Source organism: Onychostoma macrolepis, chromosome 25, assembly GCF_012432095.1.
Source record: "Onychostoma macrolepis isolate SWU-2019 chromosome 25, ASM1243209v1, whole genome shotgun sequence".
NCBI lineage: Eukaryota > Metazoa > Chordata > Actinopteri > Cypriniformes > Cyprinidae > Onychostoma > Onychostoma macrolepis.
In genome coordinates, this window is record NC_081179.1 from 17,955,379 (window position 1) to 17,983,038 (window position 27,660).

At 34.0% G+C, this 27,660-nt stretch overlaps 2 protein-coding genes across 5 annotated transcripts; one reads left to right on the forward strand and one right to left on the reverse strand.

Annotated features, from left to right (window-relative positions):
- Positions 1-82: 82 nt before the first annotated feature.
- stra6 (signaling receptor and transporter of retinol STRA6) lies at positions 83-27,504 on the reverse strand. Of its 4 annotated transcripts, none has more exons than XM_058767752.1 (18): positions 27,458-27,504; positions 23,149-23,237; positions 21,517-21,583; positions 20,309-20,391; positions 19,990-20,123; positions 17,584-17,750; positions 16,876-17,001; positions 14,950-15,020; positions 13,563-13,639; positions 12,715-12,776; positions 12,430-12,592; positions 10,567-10,642; positions 9,067-9,200; positions 7,586-7,703; positions 7,306-7,407; positions 6,106-6,269; positions 5,358-5,495; positions 83-1,272 (listed from the first exon to the last, which is right to left on the reverse strand). In XM_058767752.1, the coding sequence occupies exons 2-18, from the start codon at positions 23,226-23,228 to the stop codon at positions 1,019-1,021; spliced, it is 2,016 nt and encodes a 671-aa protein (XP_058623735.1). In that variant the 5' UTR covers positions 23,229-23,237; positions 27,458-27,504; the 3' UTR covers positions 83-1,018. The 4 variants fall into 4 exon arrangements, with proteins under 4 accessions (XP_058623735.1, XP_058623734.1, XP_058623737.1 ...); XM_058767751.1 differs by having other exon boundaries at positions 27,428-27,498; XM_058767754.1 differs by lacking the exon at positions 27,458-27,504 and adding an exon at positions 27,216-27,235.
- Positions 1,720-2,598, forward strand: LOC131534716 (cytochrome c oxidase assembly protein COX19). The gene is made up of 3 exons (XM_058767755.1): positions 1,720-1,954; positions 2,040-2,151; positions 2,262-2,598. Exons 1-3 carry the CDS (start codon positions 1,873-1,875, stop codon positions 2,344-2,346), a joined length of 279 nt encoding a protein of 92 aa, XP_058623738.1. The 5' UTR covers positions 1,720-1,872; the 3' UTR covers positions 2,347-2,598.
- Positions 27,505-27,660: the final 156 nt, after the last annotated feature.

Sequence of the window (27,660 nt, forward strand, 5' to 3'; positions counted from 1 at the left end):
TGTGTAATAGTGCTTGTTTTTCGTTATGGATATTGTAATGAATTCTTGAGAAAACTATTGTGTAGATAAACAAAACAAAACAAAACATGTGATTGCGGAATAGTTGCGCTCTCTCAACAGCTGTCTAGTCAAAGCTATTTATTTTAAATAGGCTATTCGTAATAACCCTATGAATCATACCACTGCACGGAAAAAAAAAATTCGTGTGCATACTGATTTAAATGGTTTTCATTTGGTTTCATTAAAATATAAAATCATGCTGCTGATTGACACGTCTTTACGCGACGCTGGAGATGGCACTATTTCCCTTAATTCAACACAGGGAGGGAGCATACTTTTTATTTTTTAATATTTATTTCATTTCAATCACAAATATGCGGTAGGTAGCAGAACAAGACATAAAAGAGGGAAATATCAAACTTAAGTGTCAATGTGAGACAGATCGCCTATATTTTGTCAGAGATGGAAACAATTGTAATATAATTACAGCAGATGTTGTCTTAACGAGAACAGACACAGATCAACCCATAATGAACATTATTGGTTTCATCTATGATAAGAACATTCTCACCACTGGTCACACCAATGAGTGCAAAACTGAAGATGCTGAGTGGAAATGAATAATTCGTCAATTTGCAAACGAGCAGAACCTGTACATTCATAAATAGTCACACATACTAACCTCGCATCAAGCGGTTAGATGGGAGTTCAGTGCCAAACTAAATTTCCTGATACTCTAAGTCCAAGAAGGAGAGATAGTCTCACTCACACATGCAACAAAGGACACAATCCATCCATCCATTCATCCACACACATGTGCAAAGGATCCGTTAACTACAACTGCATGAAGTTCTTCCTGAGGCACTGAGCTGTAAGTGCACTTAGCTAAAACACATGTGCTTCTCTGCTACACCAAAGCAAATAATACTATCATCAATATCTGGCCAGCAGCCATTAAGTATGAAGAGGCTGGGGGCAGGGAGGGCCGATCTCCTTCTCCACATGGTGATTTCAGTCCTCAGTTGTTGGTGGCGGCGCTTTCTGCTTCTTTGCTAGGCTCCTTGATGCTGTCTTCCTTTTTGCTGCCCTCCTTGGAGGTCCGGTTGAGGGCTCCGTTGATGAAGCTTTCAGAGCTCTGGCGCTGGAAATGTTTCCTGGTGCCCACCAAAGACGGGTTGTTGACCAGTGTGTAGAGGAGCTGCCAGTGCGCTCGTGCCCGCTTGGCGTTGGACACCTTGTTCTGCTTCTTCTCTTGCTGGACCAGCTGAATACCTTCAAATGTTGAACATGTAAGAAACAGGTTAAGCCAACATGTAGATAAAGATTGCTCAATTTCACTTTAAGTATCTCTAAGTGACAAGAAAAATATCACTGATATCTGGCTATATACATATAATAGCTATATTACAACCCTATATATATATATATATATATATATATATATATATATATATATATATATAAATTGTTAAATGTATAGGTGTATAAATTTTTTTTTTTTTTGCTCACTTTTATTTTGAAAAACCAGGTCGGGTAATACAGTGGTTTATAATTAAGAATTGATTAAATCCAGGAAGAAACATTAAATCATTATTGTTACAATATTTGGGAAGACCTGGTTTGAACAAGCGAATATAGGTGGTTTATATATTGTATGTGGGTTAGATAAAGTGTCAATGGTCCATTTGAGAGATAGGTGGCGGTAATGCGCTTATAAGTCTGCGATCCGCCGTAAAGCAAGAAGAAGAAGAAGAAGGTAATACAGAGGAAGTAAACAGTCCGGTTGTTGCTTCACTCGAGTGCCTGTTAAAACCCAATAGTGGGTCTCATTTCACAACTAAATGTAGTAGTGAAACCTTACATAAGAAAACGATGTCAACAGCAATGAACTTCGGAACCAAGAGCTTCCGACCGCGTCCACCGGACAAAGGAGCGTTTCCCTTGGATCATTTCGGTAAGAGTGATTGTGGCGCATGCAACAAACGGTCACAACCAATGACTCTGAGTTCACAAATCATCATAATATTTTGTGTACACAGGTGAATGTAAATCATTTAAAGAGACATATATGCGATGCCTTAGAGGCAACCGTTTTGACAGTTCGCGTTGTCGGGTAGAGACAAAGGAGTATCTGGAGTGCAGGATGGACAGGTGAGTGGTTTTTTTTTTTTTTTTTAAACTGAACTGATTTTACCTGAAGTTGTGAAATATTATTACAAATACATCAGGAACTACTTATAAACGTTTTGTTTATTTCTCAGACAGTTAATGGCAAAGGAACCCTTTGAAAAACTTGGCTTTAAGGACTTGGAGGAATCAGAAGAAGAAAATAAAGCCAAACTCTGACGACTTATAATTCGGGGTGTAATTCAAACAATGTGTTTGAGGGACACTAGGCAGTGTTCCAATTGTGTCAAAGCTCTTGGGTTGTCCCCCTAACTGCCCCCCACAAAAAATAAATAAATGATATATGTAATTATGTATATATGTTGTATGTATATACCGATTGCTGTTAAGTCCCTGAATCAATCATCAGACTGACAGATAAATCATCTTTTTGAAAAGTCATCCACTTATTAATAAATCACAAAAATGTTACATTTCGCTTTGTCGCACTTTATTTTGATCACTAAAAAGAACCGGCTCGTATATGAGTCATTCGTTCGGGAATCGAACACTAGTACTTCTTGATTCACTAAAAAGAACCGGCTCAAAATAACAGAAATTCGTTTGTGTGTGGGACCTGCGAGAACAACGCACTTTAAAGACGTTTATTGGATAGTTAATCACGATGCCTGATGCCGAACACATTCATAACGCGGCGCAATAATTTGTAGTCTTTCCTTCTTAATATGTTAAAATAAATATTTGCTTTTTAATAAGTCTTTAAAAAATGACATTTAAAATAAAGGCACTTGATGCAAATAAATATCGACCACATGAAAGTGCGCTACAGTATCACAGTTGGAACATATCGCAATGTGCAATTACCATATGGAGGGTGTAAAAACTGAGTCACACACATATGAAACAATCAATTACCGAGCTCAATCTGTGTAACCTACCAGTTTTAACAATTCTCCTCAGATAATAATGAATACTGTATGCAAATACAAACATGCAAATCAGATTCCTCCAGTTTTTGAATGCAGCAAGCATCACTACATCTGTAGGTGTAAAATCAACAAAAGACAGGGCTATTTAATGTTGAATATACACCATCTGCTGCCTATCATTCAGTAAAACCCATCAAACGCTGGCAGATCTGACTTTGACATGAGAGGACAGACACATAAAGCTCTAATTTAATCTCCGCTCCGCTATATGAAAAGAGATGAGCAATGCAAACTGTGAATGCACAGAGGATGTTCACACTTTGGACTCTGCCGTGTCTCTCTGACAGGTCTGATTGAGCAGCAGCAGGGCCGCGGTGAGTTATTGCACATCGGGGCCCAATTTATCCTGACAAATGTAATGATTGCGGGAACGCTCGCCTGCTGCGTGCAGGGCTACATGATGAATCAATTATTCCAAAAACAAGGCCAACCGACCGTCTGTGCATATAGACATGAATCACCCAAGAGAAATCAAACACAGATCAATATGAATCTTGGCTAGATTTGACACAGATGATCTAACATCATTTTGCTCTGCTTTCTGTTTTGAAATGCATTAAAAGTAGATGAAATTAATCGGTTCCCTGCGCACTGGGAGTTCAATCTGTTTGTAGTCTGCAATATAGTGTAGCATTCGTACAGTAGGCCTATATAATTGTTATTTTATATATACACTGCCATTCAAAAGTTTGGGATCAGTAAGATTTTTCATGTTTTTTAAATGGAGTGTCTGATGCTCATCAAGGCTGTATTTATTTGATCAAAAACACAGAAAAAACACAGTAATATTGTGAAATTTTATTTTAATTTCTAATATTGGTTTTCTGTTTTAATATATTTAAAATGTAATTAATTTCTGTGATGCAGCGCTAAATTTTCATCAGTCTTTACTCCAGTCTTCAGTGTCACATGATCCTTCAGAAATCATTCTAATATGCTGATTTATTATCAGTGTTGAAACAGTTGTGCTGCTTAATGTTTTTTTGGAACCTGTGTTACTTTTTTTCAGGATTCTTTGATGAATGTAAACTTAAAAAGAACAGCATTTATTTAAAATAGAAATAGTTTCTAACAATGAGTCTTTACTATCACTTTTTATTCATTTAACACATCCCTCCTGAATAAAAGTATTAATTCAAATAATTTCATACAAAGAAAAGGTTTACTGTTCCCAAACTTTTGAACGGTAGTGTATATTGTAACAAGATTTCTAAATATTACGTTATATAACAAAAATATTTTTAAAGGTAATTTATTTATTAATTTTATTTTATTATTCTATTTTTATCATTTTGTAATTATGGTAAAAGCTGTGGATCCATTACATGTAGTACATATAATAACCATAATGCAGTTAGATATATAACAAGGTTATTGATTATTAAAAATATTTGGAATATTTTATTTTATTATTTATGTATTGTTTTTATAATTATGATAATTAGCTGTCGATTATTCCTTACATATTACATATAATAAACAATGCATATATAACAATATTTATATAAGAATTTATATAACAATATTATAACAATGTATTACTTCACATAAAAAATATGAATTATTTTTATTATAATTCTGTATAAAAGATAATACAATTATTTGTAACTTTTATTGTAATGAATATTTTGTAATAATTATAGTAATTTTAGGTTCTTATATATATATATATATATATATATATATATATATATATATATATATATATATATATATATATATATATATATATATATATATATATATATATATATATATATATATATACACACACATACATACATACACAATAATATATTAAGCAATTATATAAAATTAATTTTTTTATATGTTTTTACTAATAGATATTTTTACATTTTTATAATTGTTATGATTTATTTGAATAATTATTGTGTCTGAAATGTCAAGTTATTACAGATATATTTTTTAATAACAAAAAACCTTCGAAAACATCCTCATACCTATTTGAAATGAGCTCGGTGCATCTTTATTTTCATCAGGTAGACTCACAGAAGGAAACTGGCCTGAAATGCACGGTTTCCACAAACTCACTCATTAATCTCACTGGACAAATTGAACGAGCACAGCTTTAAAACACTAAACCGCATCCTCAGTCAAGCGGCTCAGAATTAGTTCTGAAGACTAAAAGCTTTGAGTTTGAGTCCAGACTCTGGCACAGCGAACTGAATATAATCATATTGTTGTCATGAACTGAAGTGATAAAGAAATAAAAGCTCAGACCTTCTTCAGCATCTCTCATCCTCTGCGCGGACAGACTGTCCTGGCCTGAGGTCTGCAGCAGCAGCCCGCAGAAGGCCTTCATCACGGGGTGAGACTGGCTCACCTCGATCTTCAGGTAATGAGCGTAGCAGCGGTACCCTGCAGAGAGAAGCACAGCGCTGTGAGCTCGAACACAGAAGAGACAATCACATCCAACATCGGACACTTTTATCAGACATAGAAGTACAGTCACATTTGATATTTCTATTTGTAGAACTTCAAATCTGGCCTAAATCTGAATGGTTGAGTCTTGTTTTATACCACTGAGATATATATATATTTATTATGTTTATATAAATATACACACATACATGTGTATATATATTAAGGAAAAATGTTAGATTTATATGTAAAATTTATATATAAATGATATACAAGAGTTTACATACAAATATTTTTAAATATATATACACGTGTGTATTTATATATACACATAATAAATATACACAGTACACACATATAGTATGTAAACAAACTTTTATTTTGAATCGATTAAATCGCAACTAATCATTTTGCAGCCCTAAATATAATATAATAATATTTAAAAAAAATATTTAGATATGTTATATAATTAAAATATTTCAAATATTTTGTAATATATAAGAACAAATATTAAACACTGATGATATTCCCTACAGGCACTGTAAATGAGTTCACTCGTTTTGAACAAAGAGTCTGAATGTAAAAGTGTCGCTCTGTAAAGCAGTACCTGGGTCAAACGGCTCGACGTTGCGGTTGAGAAGGCTGATATCCAAGCGTCCTAAGTGGACTATGTTGAAAAGGGCAGTGGTGACTATCCTCCAAATGCCCACTATAACACCAACCATGACATTAACTAGGAACAGCATGTAGCTGAGAAGAAACAGACTTCCTCTGTGGAGGAGAAAAAAAAAAAAAGATCCAGCTCTGGAAACGGTATGATTCTTCATACAGGCTTAAGGATATTTTAAGGTGTCCTTGTTACAGTGTAATTCTACATTTAAGTACTGAGTAATATGAATTAACTCCATGTACTTACTCTATGGTTAGGGTTAGGATTAGGGTTTGGTTTAGGGTTACTTGCATGAAATTATGCATAATTTATTGTTGTTATTGTAATAGTAATGTAACGTGTAACAAGGACACCTTAAAATAAAGTGTTACCATATAGTGCATTACTAAAATAAAATAGTAGATACTCTTTTATATATAAATAATAATACACATAATAAACATAACACAAATTAATAAAAATATATAATAATATACATAATGTTATATTATTTAACAACAACAACAAATATAATGAATGAAATAATGAACACAAAATAATTAATTAATTAATAAATAAATATTTAAATATATAATATAAAAGTTTTTTTTTTTTTTTTTACATTTTAAAAACAACACAAAATCCACCCCATTTACTTTCTTAATAATTGTTCCTGGTCATATTTAATCAAAATAAAATACCTTTCCCACCTATGATGGATTTTTATTGTCTGCTGATGCAAGTATAAATAATTTAAATAAATTATAATATATTATTTTAATAAATAAAAATATTTATTTAAAACAGTATGAAATCCACTGTATTTACTTTTCTTAATGTGATTTTATATAATATCATTTAATTTGATTTAATTATATATTTAATCTTAATATATTTACAATAATTTATATAATATTTAATTCGATAGATAGACAGACGGATAGATAGATAGATAGATGGATAGATGGATAGATAGATGGATAGATGGACAGATTATGTAATTATAAAAATGTTATTAACAACAGTGTTGCAAAAATAAAAAGGTTTACCATTTAATATTTGAAAAGTCTGTTAACATGAAATTCTTAAGAACTGCTTCATAAGTTTCATGTTCATATAATTTTGTTTGGCGTTTGTAATATTATGTATAATTGGCACCTGTTGTTCAGATCTCTTGTTCCTGCGTCCTTCTTGATGAACAAAAACCTGGAGGTCACATGCTGGATCAGCACAGCCAGGAACAGCATCAGCCAGAAGGGCCTTCAGAAGAGAACATGAGAGTGAGAAGCATCTTAAGAGACACTATGGCTCATGAGGAGAGAGGACTGATAGGAGGCTTTAGCTGAGATTCGTGGTTCACGGGGTCACGACCCTGCAGTCACAGGGCAGAGGGACGAGCCACGCTCATCATCTAAAGTGAGGAGAGCAAGCCACTCACCACATGTTGGCGATAATGTGGAACAGCATGAGATTGGTGCCATACAGAATGGGGATGATGATGAGGAAGACAGCGAACAGAATGCAGATGAAGAACACCAGAGTCTGGATCACCATGCCTGGACACAGACACAATCACACATGAGGAAGTAATCAAATATGCTCATAGTCATACTATATTATTTAACATTAATGTTATATTATTTCATATCATTTAATTGTTTTAAAAAAAAATTACATAATAAAATGAAAACAAAATAATTAAAAAAAATATTTAAATATAATCTAAATGTACCCTGTAAATATTATATTTTTTAAATAGAAAAATAAAATAAAACATAAAAAATAAATGAATGTATATTTTCATAGAAATAGAAAAAATAAATGAAAACAAAAAATATAATATAATAATATTTCTTTACTTACAAACAGCATAAAATCCACCCTGTTTACTTTCTCAAATGTTCCTGAGTTCATCATTGCACATTATTCTAAAGATTTTTTAAAATCAAAACATTTCTCCATCTATGATGGATTTTTATTGCCTGCTAATATACTAACTATAAATAATATTTTTAATATAGTTATAAAAATAATGAAAATAAATAAATTAATATAAATAAAATAAAATACATTTCTTTATTAAGAACAGCACAAAACCCACCTTATTTATTTTCTTAAAAAGTTCCTAGTGCATATTATTCTAAATATATATATATATATATATATATATATATATATATATATATATATATATATATATATATATATATATATTTTTTTTTTTTTTTTAAATCTAAATATAATAACTTTCTCTATTTATGATGGATTTGTATTATTGTCTGTTGATGTTCTAATTGTAAATTATAATAAATTTTAATATATTTTATAATATATTTAAACAATATCATTATAATATAATAATATATATTTTAATATATAAATAAATTAACTGAACAACAAAATAATAAATAAATATATATATATATTATTATTATTATTATTATTACGTTTTTTAAACAGAACAAACTCCATCCTATCTACTTTCTTAGTAAATGTCCTTTTTTATAAAAAATTTTTTTTTCATAAATGCACACTATTCTAAAGATTTTTTTTTTTTTTAATCACAACATAATAATCTCCATCTATGATGGATTTCTATTGTGTGCTAATGTACTAAGCCATGTATGGAGAGAAAAGTCCAGAAGAAAAAAAATCCAGATTGATCCAGAACTGTGCTCCGCTACATTTAATTAAAAATTAGCTCATTAATCGTTTAAAAAAATGTTTGTCAGTTTAAATTTAGTTTGTTCCAGTACACAAATTCAGGCTTCATTTAGCAGGTAAAAACTAAGTAAAGTCTTTATTGTAAGTGTTAAAACGTTTCAGATTGTCTTTCTCACACTTTTACACTACAATGCAAAGAGTTCTGGCGTGAGAATGAGGGGCTTCTCGAACAGAAGAGAAGAAGCGTGCTCTCACCGAGACAGATAGAGGCGGCCTGATAGCTGGTGAAGCCCATCCAGCAGACCAGCGCGGGCCGGGACGGTCGGATGCTCCTGTGGCAGTTATACACATTAAACACGTCTCCTCTGTACAGTCCCTTCAGATTAGACCTGAGTGAACACAGACACAGCCTTCAGTGCGCTAACACACACACACACACACACACACACACACACACACACACGCGTCTGCGGAAATACAGTAATGAGGGCGTCTCTTTATGAAGAAGAAACTGAGATGAAATTGCAGGTCACAGAGTCAAACTGCCATTAATGACATTTAAAAACTCAATTTGAAAAGTCATTATTTTTAATATGCTATTCCTGACTGTAATTACCTTGTTCTCATTAGCCTAGTAAATGATTTTTCCTGTTTCACCTCCAGCTAGTAAGTTATGATAAAGTTATTACTAATGCATTCACATATGTGCATGAAGTCAGGAGACACGGTAGTGATAACCAATAATGACAGCAAATCTTAGGGAAAACCTGGGGAAGTTACTGACGTATTAAGAGTATTTTCTGTTTTTATTTTGATTTTGAAGTTGGAATTAAGCAGTTGTATTATTTTACAATAATAGTTAAAAAACTAATGCATTTATTATATCTAAAGCATTTATTAATCTTAGTGTTGATTCCAACATTTACTAATATATTATTAAAATCAAAGTTGTATCTATTAAGTTAGCAGAGCTAACATGAACAGCTGTATTTTTATGAACTAACATTAACAAAGATGAATAAATACTGTAACAAATGTATTTCTAATTGTTAGTTAATGTATTAAATATAGTTAACAACAGGAACCTTCTTGTAAAGTGCTACCAATATAAAAATATAAACAATATAAAATAAATAATTTAGTGATCTATGCTGTGCTGTAAATCAATTAGCAATCATAAACTCTATTCTAACATTAGAAAATTCTGTAATCTTTTCTATCTATTTTTTTATACCTAAATTTACCTTGCAAACCTTCTCCGCATAATAATCCGGGATAGTAACAAGTATTTTAACATCTAAAACTAGTGCTGTCAAACGATTAATCGCGATTAATCACATCCAAAATAAATGTTTTTGTTGACATAGTGTGTACTGTGTATATTTATTATGCATAAATAAATACAGACAAATGCATGTATATATTTAAGAAAAATATGTTATGTTTATATATTAAATATATTTGTATATATATATATATATATATATATATATATATATATATATATAATGTAATATATAAGAATATAAATGTAAATACATGTAAATATTTTCACAATATATATTGTATGTGTGTGTATTTACATACACATAACAAAACACAGTACACACATATATATTATACACATACATATATTATGCAAACAAAAACTTTTATTTTGGATGTGATTAATCACGATTAATCGATTAATGTGACAGTAGTGCAGCAGCTAAAGAACAGTTTTATCCGGACTGAATGTGTGTTTGTTAGTATCACCTGTGCAGGACCATGGACCTCATGAGCATGATCAGGTTGAGCAGGCAGGACAGGGTAACCGCTGACAGATAGCAAACTGAAACAAACACAATCACATGAGCTGCAAACACACTCTCACAGCCTCAGCACTTTTTCCCCACTCACTGATTGGAAAACGAGTCCAGCTACAGTTCAGCGGCCGGCTTTGCTGACCACTTCATTATTCATCTGCTGATTTACATGAGTATTTAAAGCTGAGAGAAAGTGGATGTGTGTGTGATGAATGCAAACCTCTTGCAGTCTGGATCAAAGCAAGCTCACATTTGCATGGCTGTGCTGGCATACATTAGCTTATCAGAAATCATCATTAAAGCTGCGCTGGCCAACTGAACCGATCCAAATGACTTTCTCACTGTAATGTATATCGAAATGTTGTTTATGTGAATACCACCTTGAAGAAAGATTTCAAAAGCTAATCTCTAGGCCCACATATAATCTGAGTATTGAGGAGAATCAACAGAGTTCTGTGTAACGGGCTTAAAAAAGTATTTAAGTGAATCTGTTTGTCTTATATTTACTGAATAATAAGTAGCGCTGTCAAATGATTAATCGCATCCAAAATAATTTTTTTTACATAATATATGGGTGTACCGTGTATATTTATTATGTCTATATAAATACACACACATACATGTATATATTTAAGAAAAATATGTTATGTTTATATATTAAATATATTTATCTGTAATATAAATAATATAAATAATAAAGTAAATACATGTAAATATTTTCTAAATATTTACTGTATGTGTATATGTGTATATGTGTATGTACATAATAAATATACACAGTACACACACATATATTATGTAAACAAAAACGTTTATTTTGGATGTGATTAATCGCGATTAATCGTTTGACAGCACTAATGATAAGAAAAAACATTGAAACAAACGCACGCACAAAAAGAACATTTTCAATATATATATTTCTATTTTTGTAAATACAGAAATGTATATTGAATATATCGTATATTTTTAGATTCTAATGTTGTAAATATTTTTAGCAGATTTTCAAAAAGTGTGCTTATGAATATACTTTAAAAGAATATACTTACGTTTGAACTGGATGTAATGTTTTCAGACACATAACTGAGTTACAATGTAATGAAAATGTATTATAGTTTAAATTTATATTAAATCAAATTAGTTGAACTTTAGTAGGGCTGCACGATAAATCATATGCTGTTGTCATGCGCATCTCGTCAGTAAAGACGGTTCTGTGATTAGTAGTAAATCTCCATCACCTGCTTTCAAATGGAGCGGCATTTAATACACAGAGCTGTAGATCACTGACAAGCTACGCAATATCGCGTTCATTATCGCAGACGAATCACCTTTGATTTTGAATGCGATATTGTGTAGCTTGTCAGTGATCTACAGCTCTGTGTATTAAATGCCGCTCCTTTTAACTTTAAAGTAATTTTTTGACACACTTAAGTGCATCTTTATATGTAATTTCATAAATACCAGTCATAAGTGTCATTTTTTAAAAATTGATATTTATGTAAGTTAAGGTGACAACCTGCCCTGAATTTTGCGGGACAGTCCTGAAATTGTTAGCTTTGTCCAGCATTTACTATTTTTGGCAGACTGAATAGGTGCCACAGAATAAATTACATTGTATTACTCGAACCTGTGCAAACTGAGTGCCTGTCACAATTAACAAAACTTACTGGCGATTTAAAATGTTATCATCCAAAATTGCAAATAGGCTTTCCAACTAATGTAAATCAAGATACACATAGTATAATAGTAAATTTATCTCTCTAAAAGCACATCCAAGTCCTAAGTATGAGAAGTATGAGAATGACAACTGACTCACTTTCCACACACCACAGATAGTACACTACAATCCTGACCACCTCCTGACGGTCATCTGACAGGATGATATTGAAACCGGCCAACAGGAAGGCAATGTTTTCGTCTACTCCTCTTCGGACGATGTGTAGGGTGGGCAGCACGCCTGTGACCTGTAAGAGCGCCATCTAAGACATAGAGAGAATGCCTTGAAATGCTACCATGCTACATTAAATCAATCAAAAGCACATTAATTAATACTTTTAGACAGAAATAACTCTAAAAAGGGCTCGTTTGTTGAACCGTTTACCTGATAAATCGCAATGAACGCCACAACCACAGAGATCGCTAGTTTCAAAGGGAACCTAAAAACTGATGGAAAAGAAATTACAGTAAATTAACTATGCATTAAGAGCCGGGGCGTGAAAACTTTTGAACAGAATGGAGATGTGTACATTTTTCCTAAATATCATGTTTTTTTCATTTAGTACTGCCCTTCAGAGGCTACATAAGATAGTTACATGTTTCCCAGAAGACAAAATAAGTTCAATTTACCATGTTCTTCAAATTTAAAAGGTTTTCACCCCCCCGGCTCTTAATGCATGTGTTTTCCTTCTGGAGCATCAGTGAGCGTTTGAACTTTCTGTAATAGTTGCAAATGAGTCCCTCAGTTGTCCTCAGTGTGAAGAGATGGATCTCAAAATCATACAGTTATTGTTAGAAAGGGTTCAAATACACAAAAATGCTGGAAAGCCAAAGAGTTTGTGGGAGCTGAAGGATTTTTCTGAAGAACAGCAGGCAGTTTAACTGTTCAGGACAAACAAGGGACTCATGAACAACTATCACTAAACAAAAAAACACAGCTGTGGATCATTCAGGTAACAACACAGTATTAAGAATCAAGGGGATGTAAACTTTTGAACGGGGCCATTTTTTTATAAATTCTACTATTATTTTCTCTTGTGGACTATATGTAAACATCTTTTATGTGAAATATCTTATTCAGGTCCGTACTAAATAAACAACCTGCATTTTGTGTGATCCCTCTTATTTAGGTAAAATGATAAACATTTTGCAGATTCTGAAAGGGGGGGATATAAACTTTTGACCTCATCTGTATATATTTTTGACGTTAGACATTGTTTAATTTTATTTTACCATCCTCTGGTGTGTAGATGTAAGACTTGGCAGCATCTCTGAGTCTTTCAAACAGTTTGGGTTTTGATGCGCTGGAACTGCAAAAGCAAGAGTCAAAAACAACAAAAAGAAATAACAATTTAATTTAATTTTAAAATAATAGCCCTTCATATTCTTTCAAATGCACAATTATAATAGATGCTTTATTACAGGTTCAGTTGCCCTTTACACAGTGGCTTTTAATGGGATTTGAACCTGTAACCTCATGGCCTCTTGATATCTGAGGCATATCTGAAGTTTGTCTATATTCTTTATTCCATATACCTTCCTACATAATTGCCACTCTTATCAATGGATATTTCCCTTCATTACACTGTATTCCTATGTAGACTATATCATACTGACATCAAGGAGTTTCCACGCAAAAGGAAACATTTCCTCACATTGCTCACGGGACTGTAATCAATGACATTTCAGACACTCAGTATATTTTTGCATAAAGAAGATTAGCATGAATGGCATTAGCTCATGATTCAGACTCTGGGACAGTGGCGGATCACTATCTACCAATCTTTGCATAAGTCAATTTACAGTAGGTGTGATTCACCGCCAGTCAATGGAAATGAGGAAGGAAGTAGTCTATGGACAATATCCCATCTGACTGGCTATTGTACAGTGGACTGATGCTACAATAGAAAATACCTCACCTTTCCTTGCCTTCATTGCAATTGGAATCCATTCAGTTACCAAAAGGGTTTAACAAGATTAGTTCACATTGCAGTATGCCAAGCATTTTAATATGCTACAAAATGTGCCTGAAATGTGTTATTTTAGTATTTTTATTTATATTATTTATTTAGTATTTATAATATTTTTTATTCATTCTAGGGGGTTTGAAAACCCTAATTTATCATAATAAAATTGATAAAAAAACATTAAAATTGATAACATTTATGAAATTGTTATTTATAAAATGATTTGATAATCATTTAAATTATTTAATTTAATTTAAGTAATAATTTATTCATGATAATATTTAAAATAATTTTATAAATTATTGACATTTTGTAAAAGTTTTTAAATGTATAACCAGTGGAGTCAACATAACAACATTTGTAAAAATTAATTGATTTACTTTTCTTTTCATCATGATGTAAAAAGGGTCAATGTGATGTTACTTCACTCATGAGGTGACAATAATAATAATGAAAATAATAAATCAAAATCAACAGTAATGTGAAACTCAAAAGTCTACAATATTTCTTGTAGAAATATTGCTTTCTTATTCTAGGAAAGCATCAGCTCTCTATGAAATTCTTGTTATGGGTTACCAATATAATTTCTGCTGTTTTTAGCTTCTCGAACCTTTGGGTTAATAAATAATGTTGTCCACATAAGTGTGCATCACCTGATTTTGGTGGGCTTTTTCTTCTTGAGAATCTTTTTCACATAATCTCTGTAATAACTGCTACTGAGGTCCTGCAAGAAAGATTAAAAAAAAAAAAAAAAAAAATGACTACAAATATTTTGATAGTAACGTTCATTCTGTTCATGCTGATTAGAATTTTTCAAATGACACCTCAAAAATAAAAACCGTCTATAATGCAGTGTGATGTGACAAAATCTTTGCTTGCCATTTTGTTAATTCTAAAAAATGTATCTAGATTTGTTTACTCGCATGTGTTATGAGGGGATCGCTCCTTTCTTATTTCATCCGAACGTATTCGTCATAGTGATTATAGCTGAATAACACTGGTATTGTGCGTTTCCTATGAGAAAACAACACTCTGTTTGTGTAATGTGCCCTGTGAGTCAAACATAACCCAATCCCACTGAGCTGCTTACAATGATTAGAGCTCTGGAATGCAGGTGCGAGTTTACAAACTCCCCTCTTGCCTTTCCATGCTGCTAAGTCCCTTCATTATGAATTAACACAGCAGTGCTTAACTGGCGGGTCGTGACCCGAAAATGGGTCACAGGTCTGTTGTAAAAGGGTCGCATACAGGGGCGGACTTAGTGATTTGGGGGCCCTAAGCAAATTTCAGGTACGGGGCCCCAACAAAATAACTCTAATGCTCTTTTACGCGTAACCCTTATTTTGCTCGCTAGCTCTCTCTCATTATAGCTATAGCTATTATTTATTGTAACTACTACCCCTTCACAACTTAAGTAGCCTAAATAATTAGTCAACCTGATGCTGTTCTAAAGCCATATTAAGCTACCTTATTTTTTTCGGATAACAAAAGACATTATATAAAAAAAATTTAAAAAATGCTTGCACTTTGAATTGTAAACTTCAATCTTTTTCCAAAAAGAATTCAAATGTCATAAAAATTATAATTGTTTGTGAACCCCTTGCAGAATCTGTGAAAATGTGAGTAATAAACAACATAAGAGAGATCATACAAAATGCATATTACTTTTTATTTAGTACAGTCCTGAGTAAGTTTACATTTAGTCCACAAGACAAAAAAAAATAGCTGAACATATTAAAAGAACAAACAAGGGACTCGTGAACAACCATCACAAAACAAAAACAGCCGTAGATCATCCAGGTAACCACACACAGTATTAAGAACCAAGGGTTCACAAACTTTTGAATGGAGTTATTTTAATAAGTTCATCTATTTTTTTTGTCTTGTGGACTAAATGTAAACATCTTTTATGTAAAATATCCTACTCAGGACAGTACTAAATAAAAAATAACATGCATTTTGTATGATCTCTCTTATTTTGTTAAAATTACTCACATTTTCACAGATTCTGCAAGGGGTTCACAAAATTTCAAGCAGCACTATGTGTGTATATATATGCAGTTACATTAAAGAAATAATAATACAAGATTATGCTTTAATTAGGATAGATTATGCCATAATTTCACCTTTTTAATTTATATTTCTCTATATTTCTTTTATCTATCTATCTATATATATATATATATTATTTTAGACATCAGAGACATTGGTTACAAATATCATGAATTACTAATTCATAATTTTCATTCATTTTTGGGGAAGCTGACATTTTACAACCTGAACTAACCTTTCAGATATTAATAAGTGAAGCAGTCTTGCAGTCTTTTATATATACATTTACATACAAACTAAATTTTTATTATATTTTAAATGATTAAAAGCACGTTGATAAATGGGCAAAACCTCATGGTTTGAAGGATAGTGGCAAAGATTATTAAACGTTTTTGTTTTATTTTTTAAATAAACTGTATTAAACCTTTATGGTTTTGATGCTTGAAACCCTCTTTTCCTCTTTGACCCATTTAATATATTTTTTTAAGAATTTCATCTTTTTAATATAGCTTTTGGACAGTTCGTACCTCAGAGGCGTTGCTCGTCTCAGTGTTCTGTAAGCCTTTGAACAGAAGCAGCGGATACTGGAAACTAAGAAAAGCCAGACAAGCAATCTGAGGAAGGCTGCTGAACAGCACATAGTACTTATAGATCTGCAGACAAGGAGAAAAACAGACAAATCAATGTCAAATAACATCAAATGTTTGCAGTCCTTATTCTGGCTATACCCACCCATTGTCAGTGCAAATCAATCATGAAATTTCACTCAGAATTTATATTACAATTCTAACAAGGTTTTCTTTATTTTGGCCAAAAATAACGGAATGGCTTGAATGGCCAGTGTTTGCGGTTTTATTCTCTTGTTTTTGTTTGTAGCAGGCAGTACATTCAAGCCAAACTAGAATATTTCATTTTTTGTGCATTTTGTGTAACATGGTACTTTTTCTTTGGTTCTGACAGAAACTAAAGTGATTAACTGAAGGAAAGCTCCATGGTGAGATCCTGAGAAGCAGAACAAATTGTTTTGAGGTTTGACTATTCATTTAGGAGATGTGAGGACAATGAGAACAAAACGGAGGACTGAGAGGATAAGGTTAATGAACTTAAGCTGCAACAGAAAAGTTTCTGCAAGTCTTATTCAACACTCAGTGGGAAATGAAGTAAGAGCCCATAAACTATGCTTACTATACCCTACAGGTGATGTTTCAGATCCATATATTCATGGTAAGTCGTACCTGTGGCGTTTTGGGACAGTCCACCTTCTGCCAGACCAGAACTCCAAAGTGCGTCCACGACAGCAGGCTGCCCAAGACGTAACCCACCTTGTTATGCAGCGTACCGCAGGCCAGAAGAGGGTAGTACAACGCGGGGTAGTACAACAGAGCCAGGATCAGCCAGAACTCTACAGACATAAAGAACAAAATAATATAGTCTAATAAACATCTCTCTGCTCTCCGTAGCCTAAAAGAGCACAGCACGGTCTATATTTGCATATAACGTCGAAAGGTTGTAAATTCAAACCCTTAATGGTGCAATCTATGATATCTTACCACTGTGACTCGGAGCAAGATATTCTTATCTGAATAAATCACCCAAAAAATAAAATTCTGAGTGCAAATTGATTTAAATTTGGGCCTGTTGCTCATACAAAACTACTGAATGGCTTCGGAATAATTGGAATATTGTGTAAAAATCATATGGACTTCTTTTTTTGAAGACTGATCAGTGTTGCTTTTTATGATCGAAAGATGAACTGATTTTTTTTTTTTCTATTTCTGTTACTATAAAAATATGAAAATCATTATAATGGACTAGATGGTCACAAATCTCTTTATTCTTTAGAGTATTCTACCAAATGATGCCATTTATCAGAAGAGCCAATAACTGTTAAAAAATCTGAATATCAATAAAAATACTCATCAAAACAATTATCAGTCTTTAAAAGGTTAGTTCACCCAAAAATGAAAATCACCCCATGATTTACTCGCACTCAAGCCATCCTAGGTGTATATGACTTACTTCTTTCAGACGAATACAATCTGAGTTATATTAAAAATGTCCTGGCTTTTCCAAGCTTTATAATGGCAGTGAATGGCTGTTGAGATTTTGAAGCTAAATAAAGTGCATAATCATAAAAAGTGCTCCACATGGCTTCGAGGGGTTAATAAAGGCCTTCTGAAGTGAAGTGATGCGTTTGTGAAAGAAACATTTCCATATTTAAAACTTTATAATCTCTAGCTTCTGCTAACTTTCGTACGCGTTTTCATGAGAGAGTGGCGTTCCAGCGGATGACGTAGAACTTAGGCGTAGCATAAGCTCTGGTGATTTCTACCAAATTTTGCCATTTGACTATATCTGATAGTCTCAAAAAATTGCTGTTGACCAGTATAGAAACTGGTCAAAACAATTATCTTTCTCCTTCTAACTGTTCAAGAATAACGGCGCTTTTTAGCCTGACGCTCTGAGTCTCTATTTGCTTTCATAAATCTTTTCCATTCCTTCAACGCAAGAAAAATAAATCAGTTTTTGAATGACCGTTATCCTCTGAATGCAGATTTGCACGATTGTCCCTGAAGTGTACTGTAAGTTATTTTGGCTAAAATTACTACATGCTACTTGATCATATGATTTTTAAACAGCAAAAAATGTCACATGATCGAGAATGAGGAGAATAACAATAGTGGGCCATCAACACTAACAGACTTATGAGTCAAAATTCATTTATTCAAGCAGCAAACAGTTACATAACACAAACACAGCCTTGTCCGAGGCCCTGTTTGCTAAAGAATCAAAAATGCAGGCGATAATCCAATTACAAAACCCAACTAAGAAGGACTAGCAGTTCAGAGGAAAAAAAAAAAAGATCAGGTAGGGTGCTACTTTTCATCCTCTTGTGTGAACTGAGCCTAGTTTGGATAGCTGCCATCTGGTGAATAGAGAGAGTGTTCATTTGATAGCACCGGTGAAGGGTGAGCCACTATATCCCTCCAACCCGGCGAATTTCCCAAACTCTTTGGTGGCCCGGAGTCTTTGATTTACACTATGATAGAAAAGAATGATTTCTTTTTGAATCTATAAAGAATTTATAACATTACCATAAATTACCATCCTTGACCAAACTGGTTTAAGTGCACATTGGTGGTGACTCAAGGTTCATTCCTCGTGGGAATCGAACCAACAACCTAGTTTGCTAGTCCTAAGTCTTAGGGTCCTATTTTAACGATCTAAGCACATGGTCTGAAGCGCAAGGCGCTGGTGCGCTTAGGGCATGTCCGAATCCACTTTTGCTAGTTTAATGACGGAAAAAACAATCGTTTCCAGTTGCCTCAAAATAGCAACGCGCCAACAATGCGCCTGAACACACCTCGGTTTCCGACCAGCACGCCCATGAGTGCACAAATGGGTGCAAATGCATTTGCTATTTAAACAACGTGGTGCTGGACTTGAAAATGATAACTGCGTCGGGCTGAAACTAGCAAACTTGCGTCGCACCTGGCATCACATTGCGCCGGGTGTATGATAGGGCCCTCTACCACTAGACCATATCATAAAATGAAGCATAAAAACGAAATAAATACTGCCATAATCACACTATAAATGCATTTCACCACTTCACGAAGCAAGAAATCTTGCCACCATACCTTTGTTCGTGACGTCTTTAGTGAAAGGAAGCGGATGGTGACTGAGGACCATTCCAACCAGCTTGCAGAAGAGAACGCCATACACGGCTACAGCAAGACCCTTGTGTTGTGTGTGGTCTAAAAAGTTTACTGGGCTGAAGAAAAGAACAGAAGACATAATTATAAATAACAATAAAATGAATATGAGCGGTTTTGCCCATGCAAAACTCACTGTCATGATGTAAACCTGGCTAAGGAGCTGCCACATAATGGCTAAAATGGTTTGAGGCTGATTTTAGCATGAGGTTCTGGGTGATTTACTGGCAGATGTCAAACTGACCTGAGTAAACCTGTAAGTCCTCTTTGATTGTCACCCAGCTTCTGTCGTCTGGCCAGGATGGCGAGCACCAGCATGACCACCAGCTTTGGACATAAAGAGAGGACAATATGTCAGTCTTACATCCTCTAAAGGCTCACCAGAGGCCTGTGCAGCTGGGACTTTGACCCTTTATTAACCCCTTCTGCATCACAGCTTCTTGGTTCAAATGAAACCACGGACCCCTATGAAACAAGGGCAGAACCCATTTCCAAAGACGCTGCCTCTGTTTCTGGTATGAGTAAGTGCACTATCAGAGAGCATAGGCCTGGGATCAGTGACCTGCAGTGACCTGTAACACTTTTAGGAAGTGTCATGGCCAAAGGTGACTTCTGAGTCCACATGGGTCCATCACAGTCAATCAGCATATGGCTTTTTGTGTAAATATCAAAGGGCCAGGAACTCAGTGGGAAGTCTGGGAGTTACAAGATGAGTGACAACAAATAATATGAGCAGGTTTGAAATGTTTTTCAAATATTTTTTTCTACAAAATTACTATGACAGTACCATGATATCTGGTGGAAATACTATGGTATTTTGCAGTGGTCAATGTAGAGATTGGCATGGTTATTATAGTTAACTAAATAAAAATAAAAACTTTCATTACTTACAATTTCCTTAAATAAAATAACCTCTTATTTCAGCTAGTTGTCAATTAAAACTTACATAAACGTTAATAAAAAAAATAGACATATATATATAAAACTACAAAACTGACTAAAATTATAATGAAAACAGAAAATATTAAAATAAAAACAAAATCAAAATATGAATAAAAACTAATAGTATATCAATGATACTAAAATAACACTGGAGATATTGCTTTTTCCACGTCTTAAAATGAAAAATAATTATTAATTTAATAATCCAAAACGAGGACTTATTTGACAAATTATTAACTCAAGATTTAGAAAAAAAAAGTTAAAAAAAAGTAAAACATAAATAGTTTATTATCTATTCACAAGGTTATTTCTAGATTTCTAAAGGTGCATCTTAAAATATCCAAATATTGTTTGCGTCATTGTCCTGGCCAATGCATATTGGTCTATCACTAGTACTTTGATTTACAGTATATCATGGTACTGACTGAAAAAAAAAGAAGAAGATAAAAATTGAAATAAGTAAATTGAGAGTATAAAGAAACCAGTATGTCTAATCTGAAGGGAACTCACAGATATTGCAGCAATGCATATGTGGAAGAGGCCTTCATCAGCTGTGGGGTCACATGGTGGGATAACTCTGAAAATTTCACAAACACAGAGTATTTATCATAAGCTGGTGAGATCCAGGCCGATTACTCAGCCTGCACGCGCTCCGTTCCTCCCCTCCGTTCCCAAGCAATAGACCATTACTAACAAGAGCACTTCTACTGAACCTTTTCAAGAGCAGATTATTCATTTAAACCGATTGTTGTAGGTAATGTGACTGACGAGAAATGCCAGCACCCAACCCCGCTCACGCTTCTGAGTAAACTGAAATGCTGCAATGGACTTACGACTACTAAAGTCCATGATAAAAGAAACTCAGAGATGAATGAAAAGATCCTGATTGTGTTTGGTTTGAGGAAGTCTTGGACGAGGCTAACATGTGACGCACTGAAGTAACTCTAGATTCACAGTTTGGTGTCTTGTTACCTAAAATCCAGCCGAAAAGTCTCTTGTATATGTGAAAAGAATCAAAGATGAGATCAAAGTCAGAAAATCTCTACATGAATCGTAGTGATGGATGTGCATATCAATTTCAGCAGAAATATGATCAGGTATGTTTGCACACCTGTAGACTTGGAACCGTGTAAATGTTCTGGGTAGTGCATTATGAGATGGCAACGGACTATGATGAGCAGCAATAAAGATAATATCTAATGAATATCTGACAAACTTAACCATGTTATCTATCTGAAATCACAGCAGTTAATGTCTAAACCCAGAGATCCCATGAATGCATTTATTTATCATGTATGTTTTAAAAATAAAGTATACAATTATTTATAAATAACAATTATTTAAAATGTGTAATATTTCTTTTTACTTTTAAATATATATATATATATATATATTTATATGTGTTATCATCCAAGATAGTACACTTGGATAACACATTTAAATATATAAACTATTACTAATTATGATATATAATGTGTAGTTATTTATTAAAAATAGCATATATATATATATAAACATATGCTATTTTTAATATCTGTTATTTATTGTTTGTCAAGTTATAAAATGTATTCATTTGACATGTTGTTATAATGATGCAAAAATACATGACAAATGTCAGATTTTTTTTTACTTACAATGAATCACAACAAAGTTTGATTTAATTTTAAAATTAATATAAATAATCTAATATACATATAAAATACATATACAATAATACATATAACAATAAATATATGTATCTGTGTGTATTATTATACAAGATTATAAGCTTTAACATTTAAACATTAACTATAAAATTTTACTAAATTTTACATTGAACTATATATGGTTTGATTTGAAATATGTATATATATATATATATATATATGTATGTATATATATATATATATATATATATATATATATATATATATATATATATATATATATATATATATATAAACATTTACACTGTTTTTAATATTTGTTAATTATTGTTTGTCAATGTTATAGAATTTATACATTTTACATAAATTATTATGATGCTAAATATATTACAAATATTAAAAAAAGTAATTAATTTTTTTCATTCATTTTTTCCACTTGTAACAAAACACAGCAAAGTAACGAAACATTCATAAGACACAAATTAAGAGTACTTACTCGACAGGAGGTTTGGTGGGCAATGCATTTTCGTACCAGTCTGAGTAGTCGTAGTCGTCTTTCACAGTTTCAGCACTCATGGTGCCAACCTACAGATGAAACAGAAGTTTCAATGAGCTCCAATAACTTAAACAGCAGCCGAAATCAGTCTTCCACACTCCTGTGAGACACAAAACACCCTAATTGTTCAGTTTTTGTCCCTAAAGTCTCCTTCTCTCCTCCTTTCTCGCCCCTTGGTCAGGTGCCCCGTTACCACTGCGGCTGAAAGCTGTGAGGAGCAATGTGACAGGTCCCCTTCTGTAGCATGCCAAGCCAAAACGTCTTTGCTTCAGCTTGGATCTCCTTTTCAGATGGGGGATTACCACCTCACTGGAAACCAGGAGAGAGAGAAAAGCAATGGAGAGAGAGAAAGAGGGGGTGTGAAAGCAATCCAGAGAGAAGTTTTCTCTTCTGCCACCTGTAGTTCAGAGGGATTAGGTGGACTTCCATGGGCTGGTATTGAGAGTCTGAATGAGAGCAGGACTTATAAAACCCAAGTCAAAACAGACTGGAACTGTGTGGGGGCCGAATGCTGACATATTCCACCCTGATAACAGGGAAATTCATGTGTGAGAGTGTCGGTCCTGTTATCAGGTGGAGATTCCCAATGGTGACTCAAAGCGTGAGGTATAAGGAAGTCATTTCCATGAACCACACTCATGTATTGACACACACGTGAGGAATCAAGTCAGACGCAGTACAGGTTACACTGCAGAATTTTATCTTCAAAAGATAAAATGATTACAATAAGGTTTTCAAACTGATATTCTAACACAATCTCAAATATTTTTAACCTAAAGTGTTTTTAAGATGCCTAAACCTAATGCTTTGTCATTTTTGTAGATTTCATACCTAAGAACTAATAAGACATTTATGATATGAATGAGCGTACAAACACCAACCAACCAATAACCGCATAACAGTGGACTAACAATCACTCAAAACACTGGCCAACTTGCCAAGGTGTTCTTACAAACACACAGCTTTTCATTTCACAAGATAATAATTGATGGACTGTAGTGGTGTGGATTCCTGTGATGTTTTTATCAGCTGTTTGGACTCTCATTCTGACGGCACCCATTCACTGCAGAGGATCCATTGGTGAACAAATGTTGCAGTGCTAAATTTCTCCAAATCTATTCCCATTTAGAAATAAACTCTACGACTTGAATTGCCTGAAGGCGAGTATATTTTCAGAACTTTTTTGGTGAACTATACCTTTAAGTTGTGTTGCCACGCCCACCAAATGACCACGTTCCTTCTTTAGTATGAGGGAACTTGGAGGTATTCGCAAACTTCAGCTGCATTGTTGCCCTCATTATGCTGGGATTATAGTCAAAGACGGTTAAGAAAAGCTCCAAAAATCCATTTATAACAATGCCGAGAACCTGAGAAAGGGCAAACCTTCTCAAACCACATTCGTGGAGACAAAAGCAAAGCAGGATTTACAAACAAAGGTCGCAGAACAAAGAATGCTTTGAAGAGCTTTGATTACATCATGGAAGTGTGCCTGAAAGTTTGCTTATATCTGGTTTGGAGAAGGTCAATGGTTGGTTCTGACACATCTAATTTCCAAATAATTTTGACAATGAATTATGAAACCTACTTGGATCTACCTGACAGTTATAAGGCTAACACCTTTTCGAACTTTGACTATCCTATCTCTCCTCTCCTATTTCAAAGAATCCAATGCAGCCATTCCCTCCAAAAAAAGATACAGTGCACCATTCACTGGAGACATGAACCATCATTATTTTCATAATGAGTCAGGCTGACACATGTAGAAGCTTGATCTGTGTAATATCCCTCCTACAGTTACATTCACACCATTACATACTGGACTGGTGCTTTCGCAACAAATGATCCCAACAGAATTACACTGTGAATCCCGTCAGCATCATGGACCACCATTGTGGGTGGCCTTTGAAACTGTGTAGATTCATTCTGGCATGGTTAAACCTAAATGGGATCCTGTCAGTGTCCACAGGAGCTCTTGACAAGGATGAAACTGATTAAGGAGGCAACACCATTGAGCACACAGCCCAAGATGGATGCTGCCTGTAATGACTTCATATGAGCCACCATCACTCAAGGGCTCTGGGGACGACCTCCAGTCACCATTTACCAAGAAAACGGTCTCCATGGTGCCGTGCCATTGACAGTGAAGCTTTTAGTGGAGGATAAAAAGGTCAGGTGACAACCGAGACTGCTGTTGCATTAGCTGACAATGATTTTCTAACTGTACATGGAGAAGAGACGCAGTTGAAGTTAATAAAGATAAAGTACATGAGAAATGAATGATGAAAACTGAAAATGGCACATCTAAACACAATCATTACTCCCATATTCCATTATGGTAGGTCACGTAATATAATAATAATAATAATAATAACAACAACAACAACACGGCAAATGTAGTACGTCCGGATTACATTCATAACTATATAGAAGATACTTTTTTGGCAGTTGAGAAATAATCAGTTATTCAAAAGTTCAGATGCAGCAAGACAGCATTGATAATATATTTGTTGAAATGTATTAAATTAAAGGTGGATTAAAGGTGGGGTAAGTGATTTCTGGTAGCCAATGTTGATATTTGAAATCACCAAAACAAACACACCCCTACCCCAAAAAGGTCTCGCCCCTATTTTGATAGCTCTGCCTCACACATACATACGCATCCCAGGCAACGATTAGTTCTGTGAAACAAAGCAAAACCAATGTTACTCACGATCGAGAAGAAACAAAGCAACCTCGGCGTCCGATCGCAGGCCTTTCCGCTCCTTGAGTTCTCTCCAGCGCTGGAAAGCTGATCCGATATTTACAGGGGTACTACTTCTTGCCTTATCGTAACACCGGACGCGAGCGGTGCGGCAAAATACTCATTATAATCAGTAATGCTGTCTACACTGGATCCCTGCCGCTTTCATTTCATCGCTTTGTCACGTCCAGACTTTAGCTGGTGCGGCTCGGCAACACTACAACTGTCGCGTCCAGTGTAGACAAGCCTTCTTTTGTTCCGCAGATGTTTTCCTCTTTTGTTTTTTATCCGCAATCTCTATCATTCTTTCGTTGCTCGGCTCGGCTAATGTCCCTCATGTGCACTGATGAGCGCTCTCTCCTGGCATCATGAGTAGACACGCCCCTTACTGCTGATTGGCTACAAGTTTGTTTTGGTACTCGGCCCCGACTCCTTTTCTAAAGCGTTTTTGAAAAAATACATACCCCACCTTTAATATAGATTTATTTGTATTTTTTTATTTACCATAAAACTGGCCAAATCGCATGTACAAAATAGCATTGCACAATTAAGATAAAATACACAATTGTTTTAAACAGTAGGCAGGCTGAAAATCTGTTTTATGATGGTAAAACCAACTTTATTTGCATATAGTATACTCACTAAAACTAGATTTATTACTGCTATTACTATAGCCTCCATAGTTTATCCTTGCAAATATTGTACAGCTCTCTATATAATGCTGGATGTATATCCAACTTTACCCGCATACTCATATATGCTGGTGAATGCCTACAGCAGTAAATTTCAGTCACGTGACTTGACTATTGTTAAATCACATTAAAATATAATTTGTGACTTAGGCTATTCTGTACAAAATAGGTGTGGTATGAATTAAAAACTAGAATAAATATAGGCTACTTTTGTTATGGTCTGTTTTGTCCCGTGCCAAAATGCAAATTTCAACGCTTCACTAATCGGCGCCACAGTGCTAGGGCGTTGCTAGAGTTTTCTCAGAGACTTTTAGCATGTCTCTATGCAGTTGCTAAGGTGTGTTGGTGGGTTACTTGCCCAAGCACCAAAAAAAAAAAAAAAAAAAAAAAAAGCGCGGAGCTCAGGTTACTCCTTCAGCGTCTCAACATTTTATCGTCGAAAATCGTAAGTGTGGAAGTAACGGCACTCAATCATCATGTCTGTAGCACGGTACCAAGTGAGTTTAGACGCCGAAGTTTTAAGAGGTTTGTTCAGTGCGTGTGTGTGAGAGAGAAAACAGTCAAACGCCACTAACTTCTCCCCGAAGTGCATGCAAGGTGCAAGTGGTTTGTTACACTCCGAAATGTTGTTGATTTGCTTTTGCGTATTAACAACAAGTGCGCGAGGAGGTTAACGTTAGGTTACGTTACTTAGCATCAGTAATGGATTTTTATGAATGTAGCACGCAGTTTTATTAGCTGGGTTTTCAATGGCATGTGTGAAACGCAAATTATTTTGATAACTCACCATCTCCTGACTTCAGATAAAAACGCTCACCTGACACGCAAACGCGTGCGCGCGCACGTTAATTCACCTGACATTTACGAACAATTATGTATGATTGTGTGAACTGATCCATCATCTTTGATGCATTCATATACATGACAATCGATAATTAGGTTGGCTTGAGAAAGCTTTATCTGCTACTAAAGCTTATTATTATTATTATTATTATTATTCTTAGACTAAATTTCTGAACG

What these genes read in the sequence shown, in the direction of transcription:
- LOC131534716 (XM_058767755.1), top strand. Translation starts at nt 1,873, where the DNA reads ATGTCAACAGCAATGAACTTCGGAACCAAGAGCTTCCGACCGCGTCCA. An exon ending in GTTTCCCTTGGATCATTTCG is followed by an intron (nt 1,955 to 2,039) that starts GTAAGAGTGATT and finishes TTGTGTACACAG; the next exon opens with GTGAATGTAAATCATTTAAA. An exon ending in CTGGAGTGCAGGATGGACAG is followed by an intron (nt 2,152 to 2,261) that starts GTGAGTGGTTTT and finishes TTTATTTCTCAG; the next exon opens with ACAGTTAATGGCAAAGGAAC.
- stra6 (XM_058767751.1), bottom strand. An exon ending in ACTGTCCCAAAACGCCACAG is followed by an intron (nt 17,002 to 17,583) that starts GTACGACTTACC and finishes CCTTGTCTGCAG; the next exon opens with ATCTATAAGTACTATGTGCT. An exon ending in CATCTACACACCAGAGGATG is followed by an intron (nt 12,777 to 13,562) that starts GTAAAATAAAAT and finishes CTTTTCCATCAG; the next exon opens with TTTTTAGGTTCCCTTTGAAA.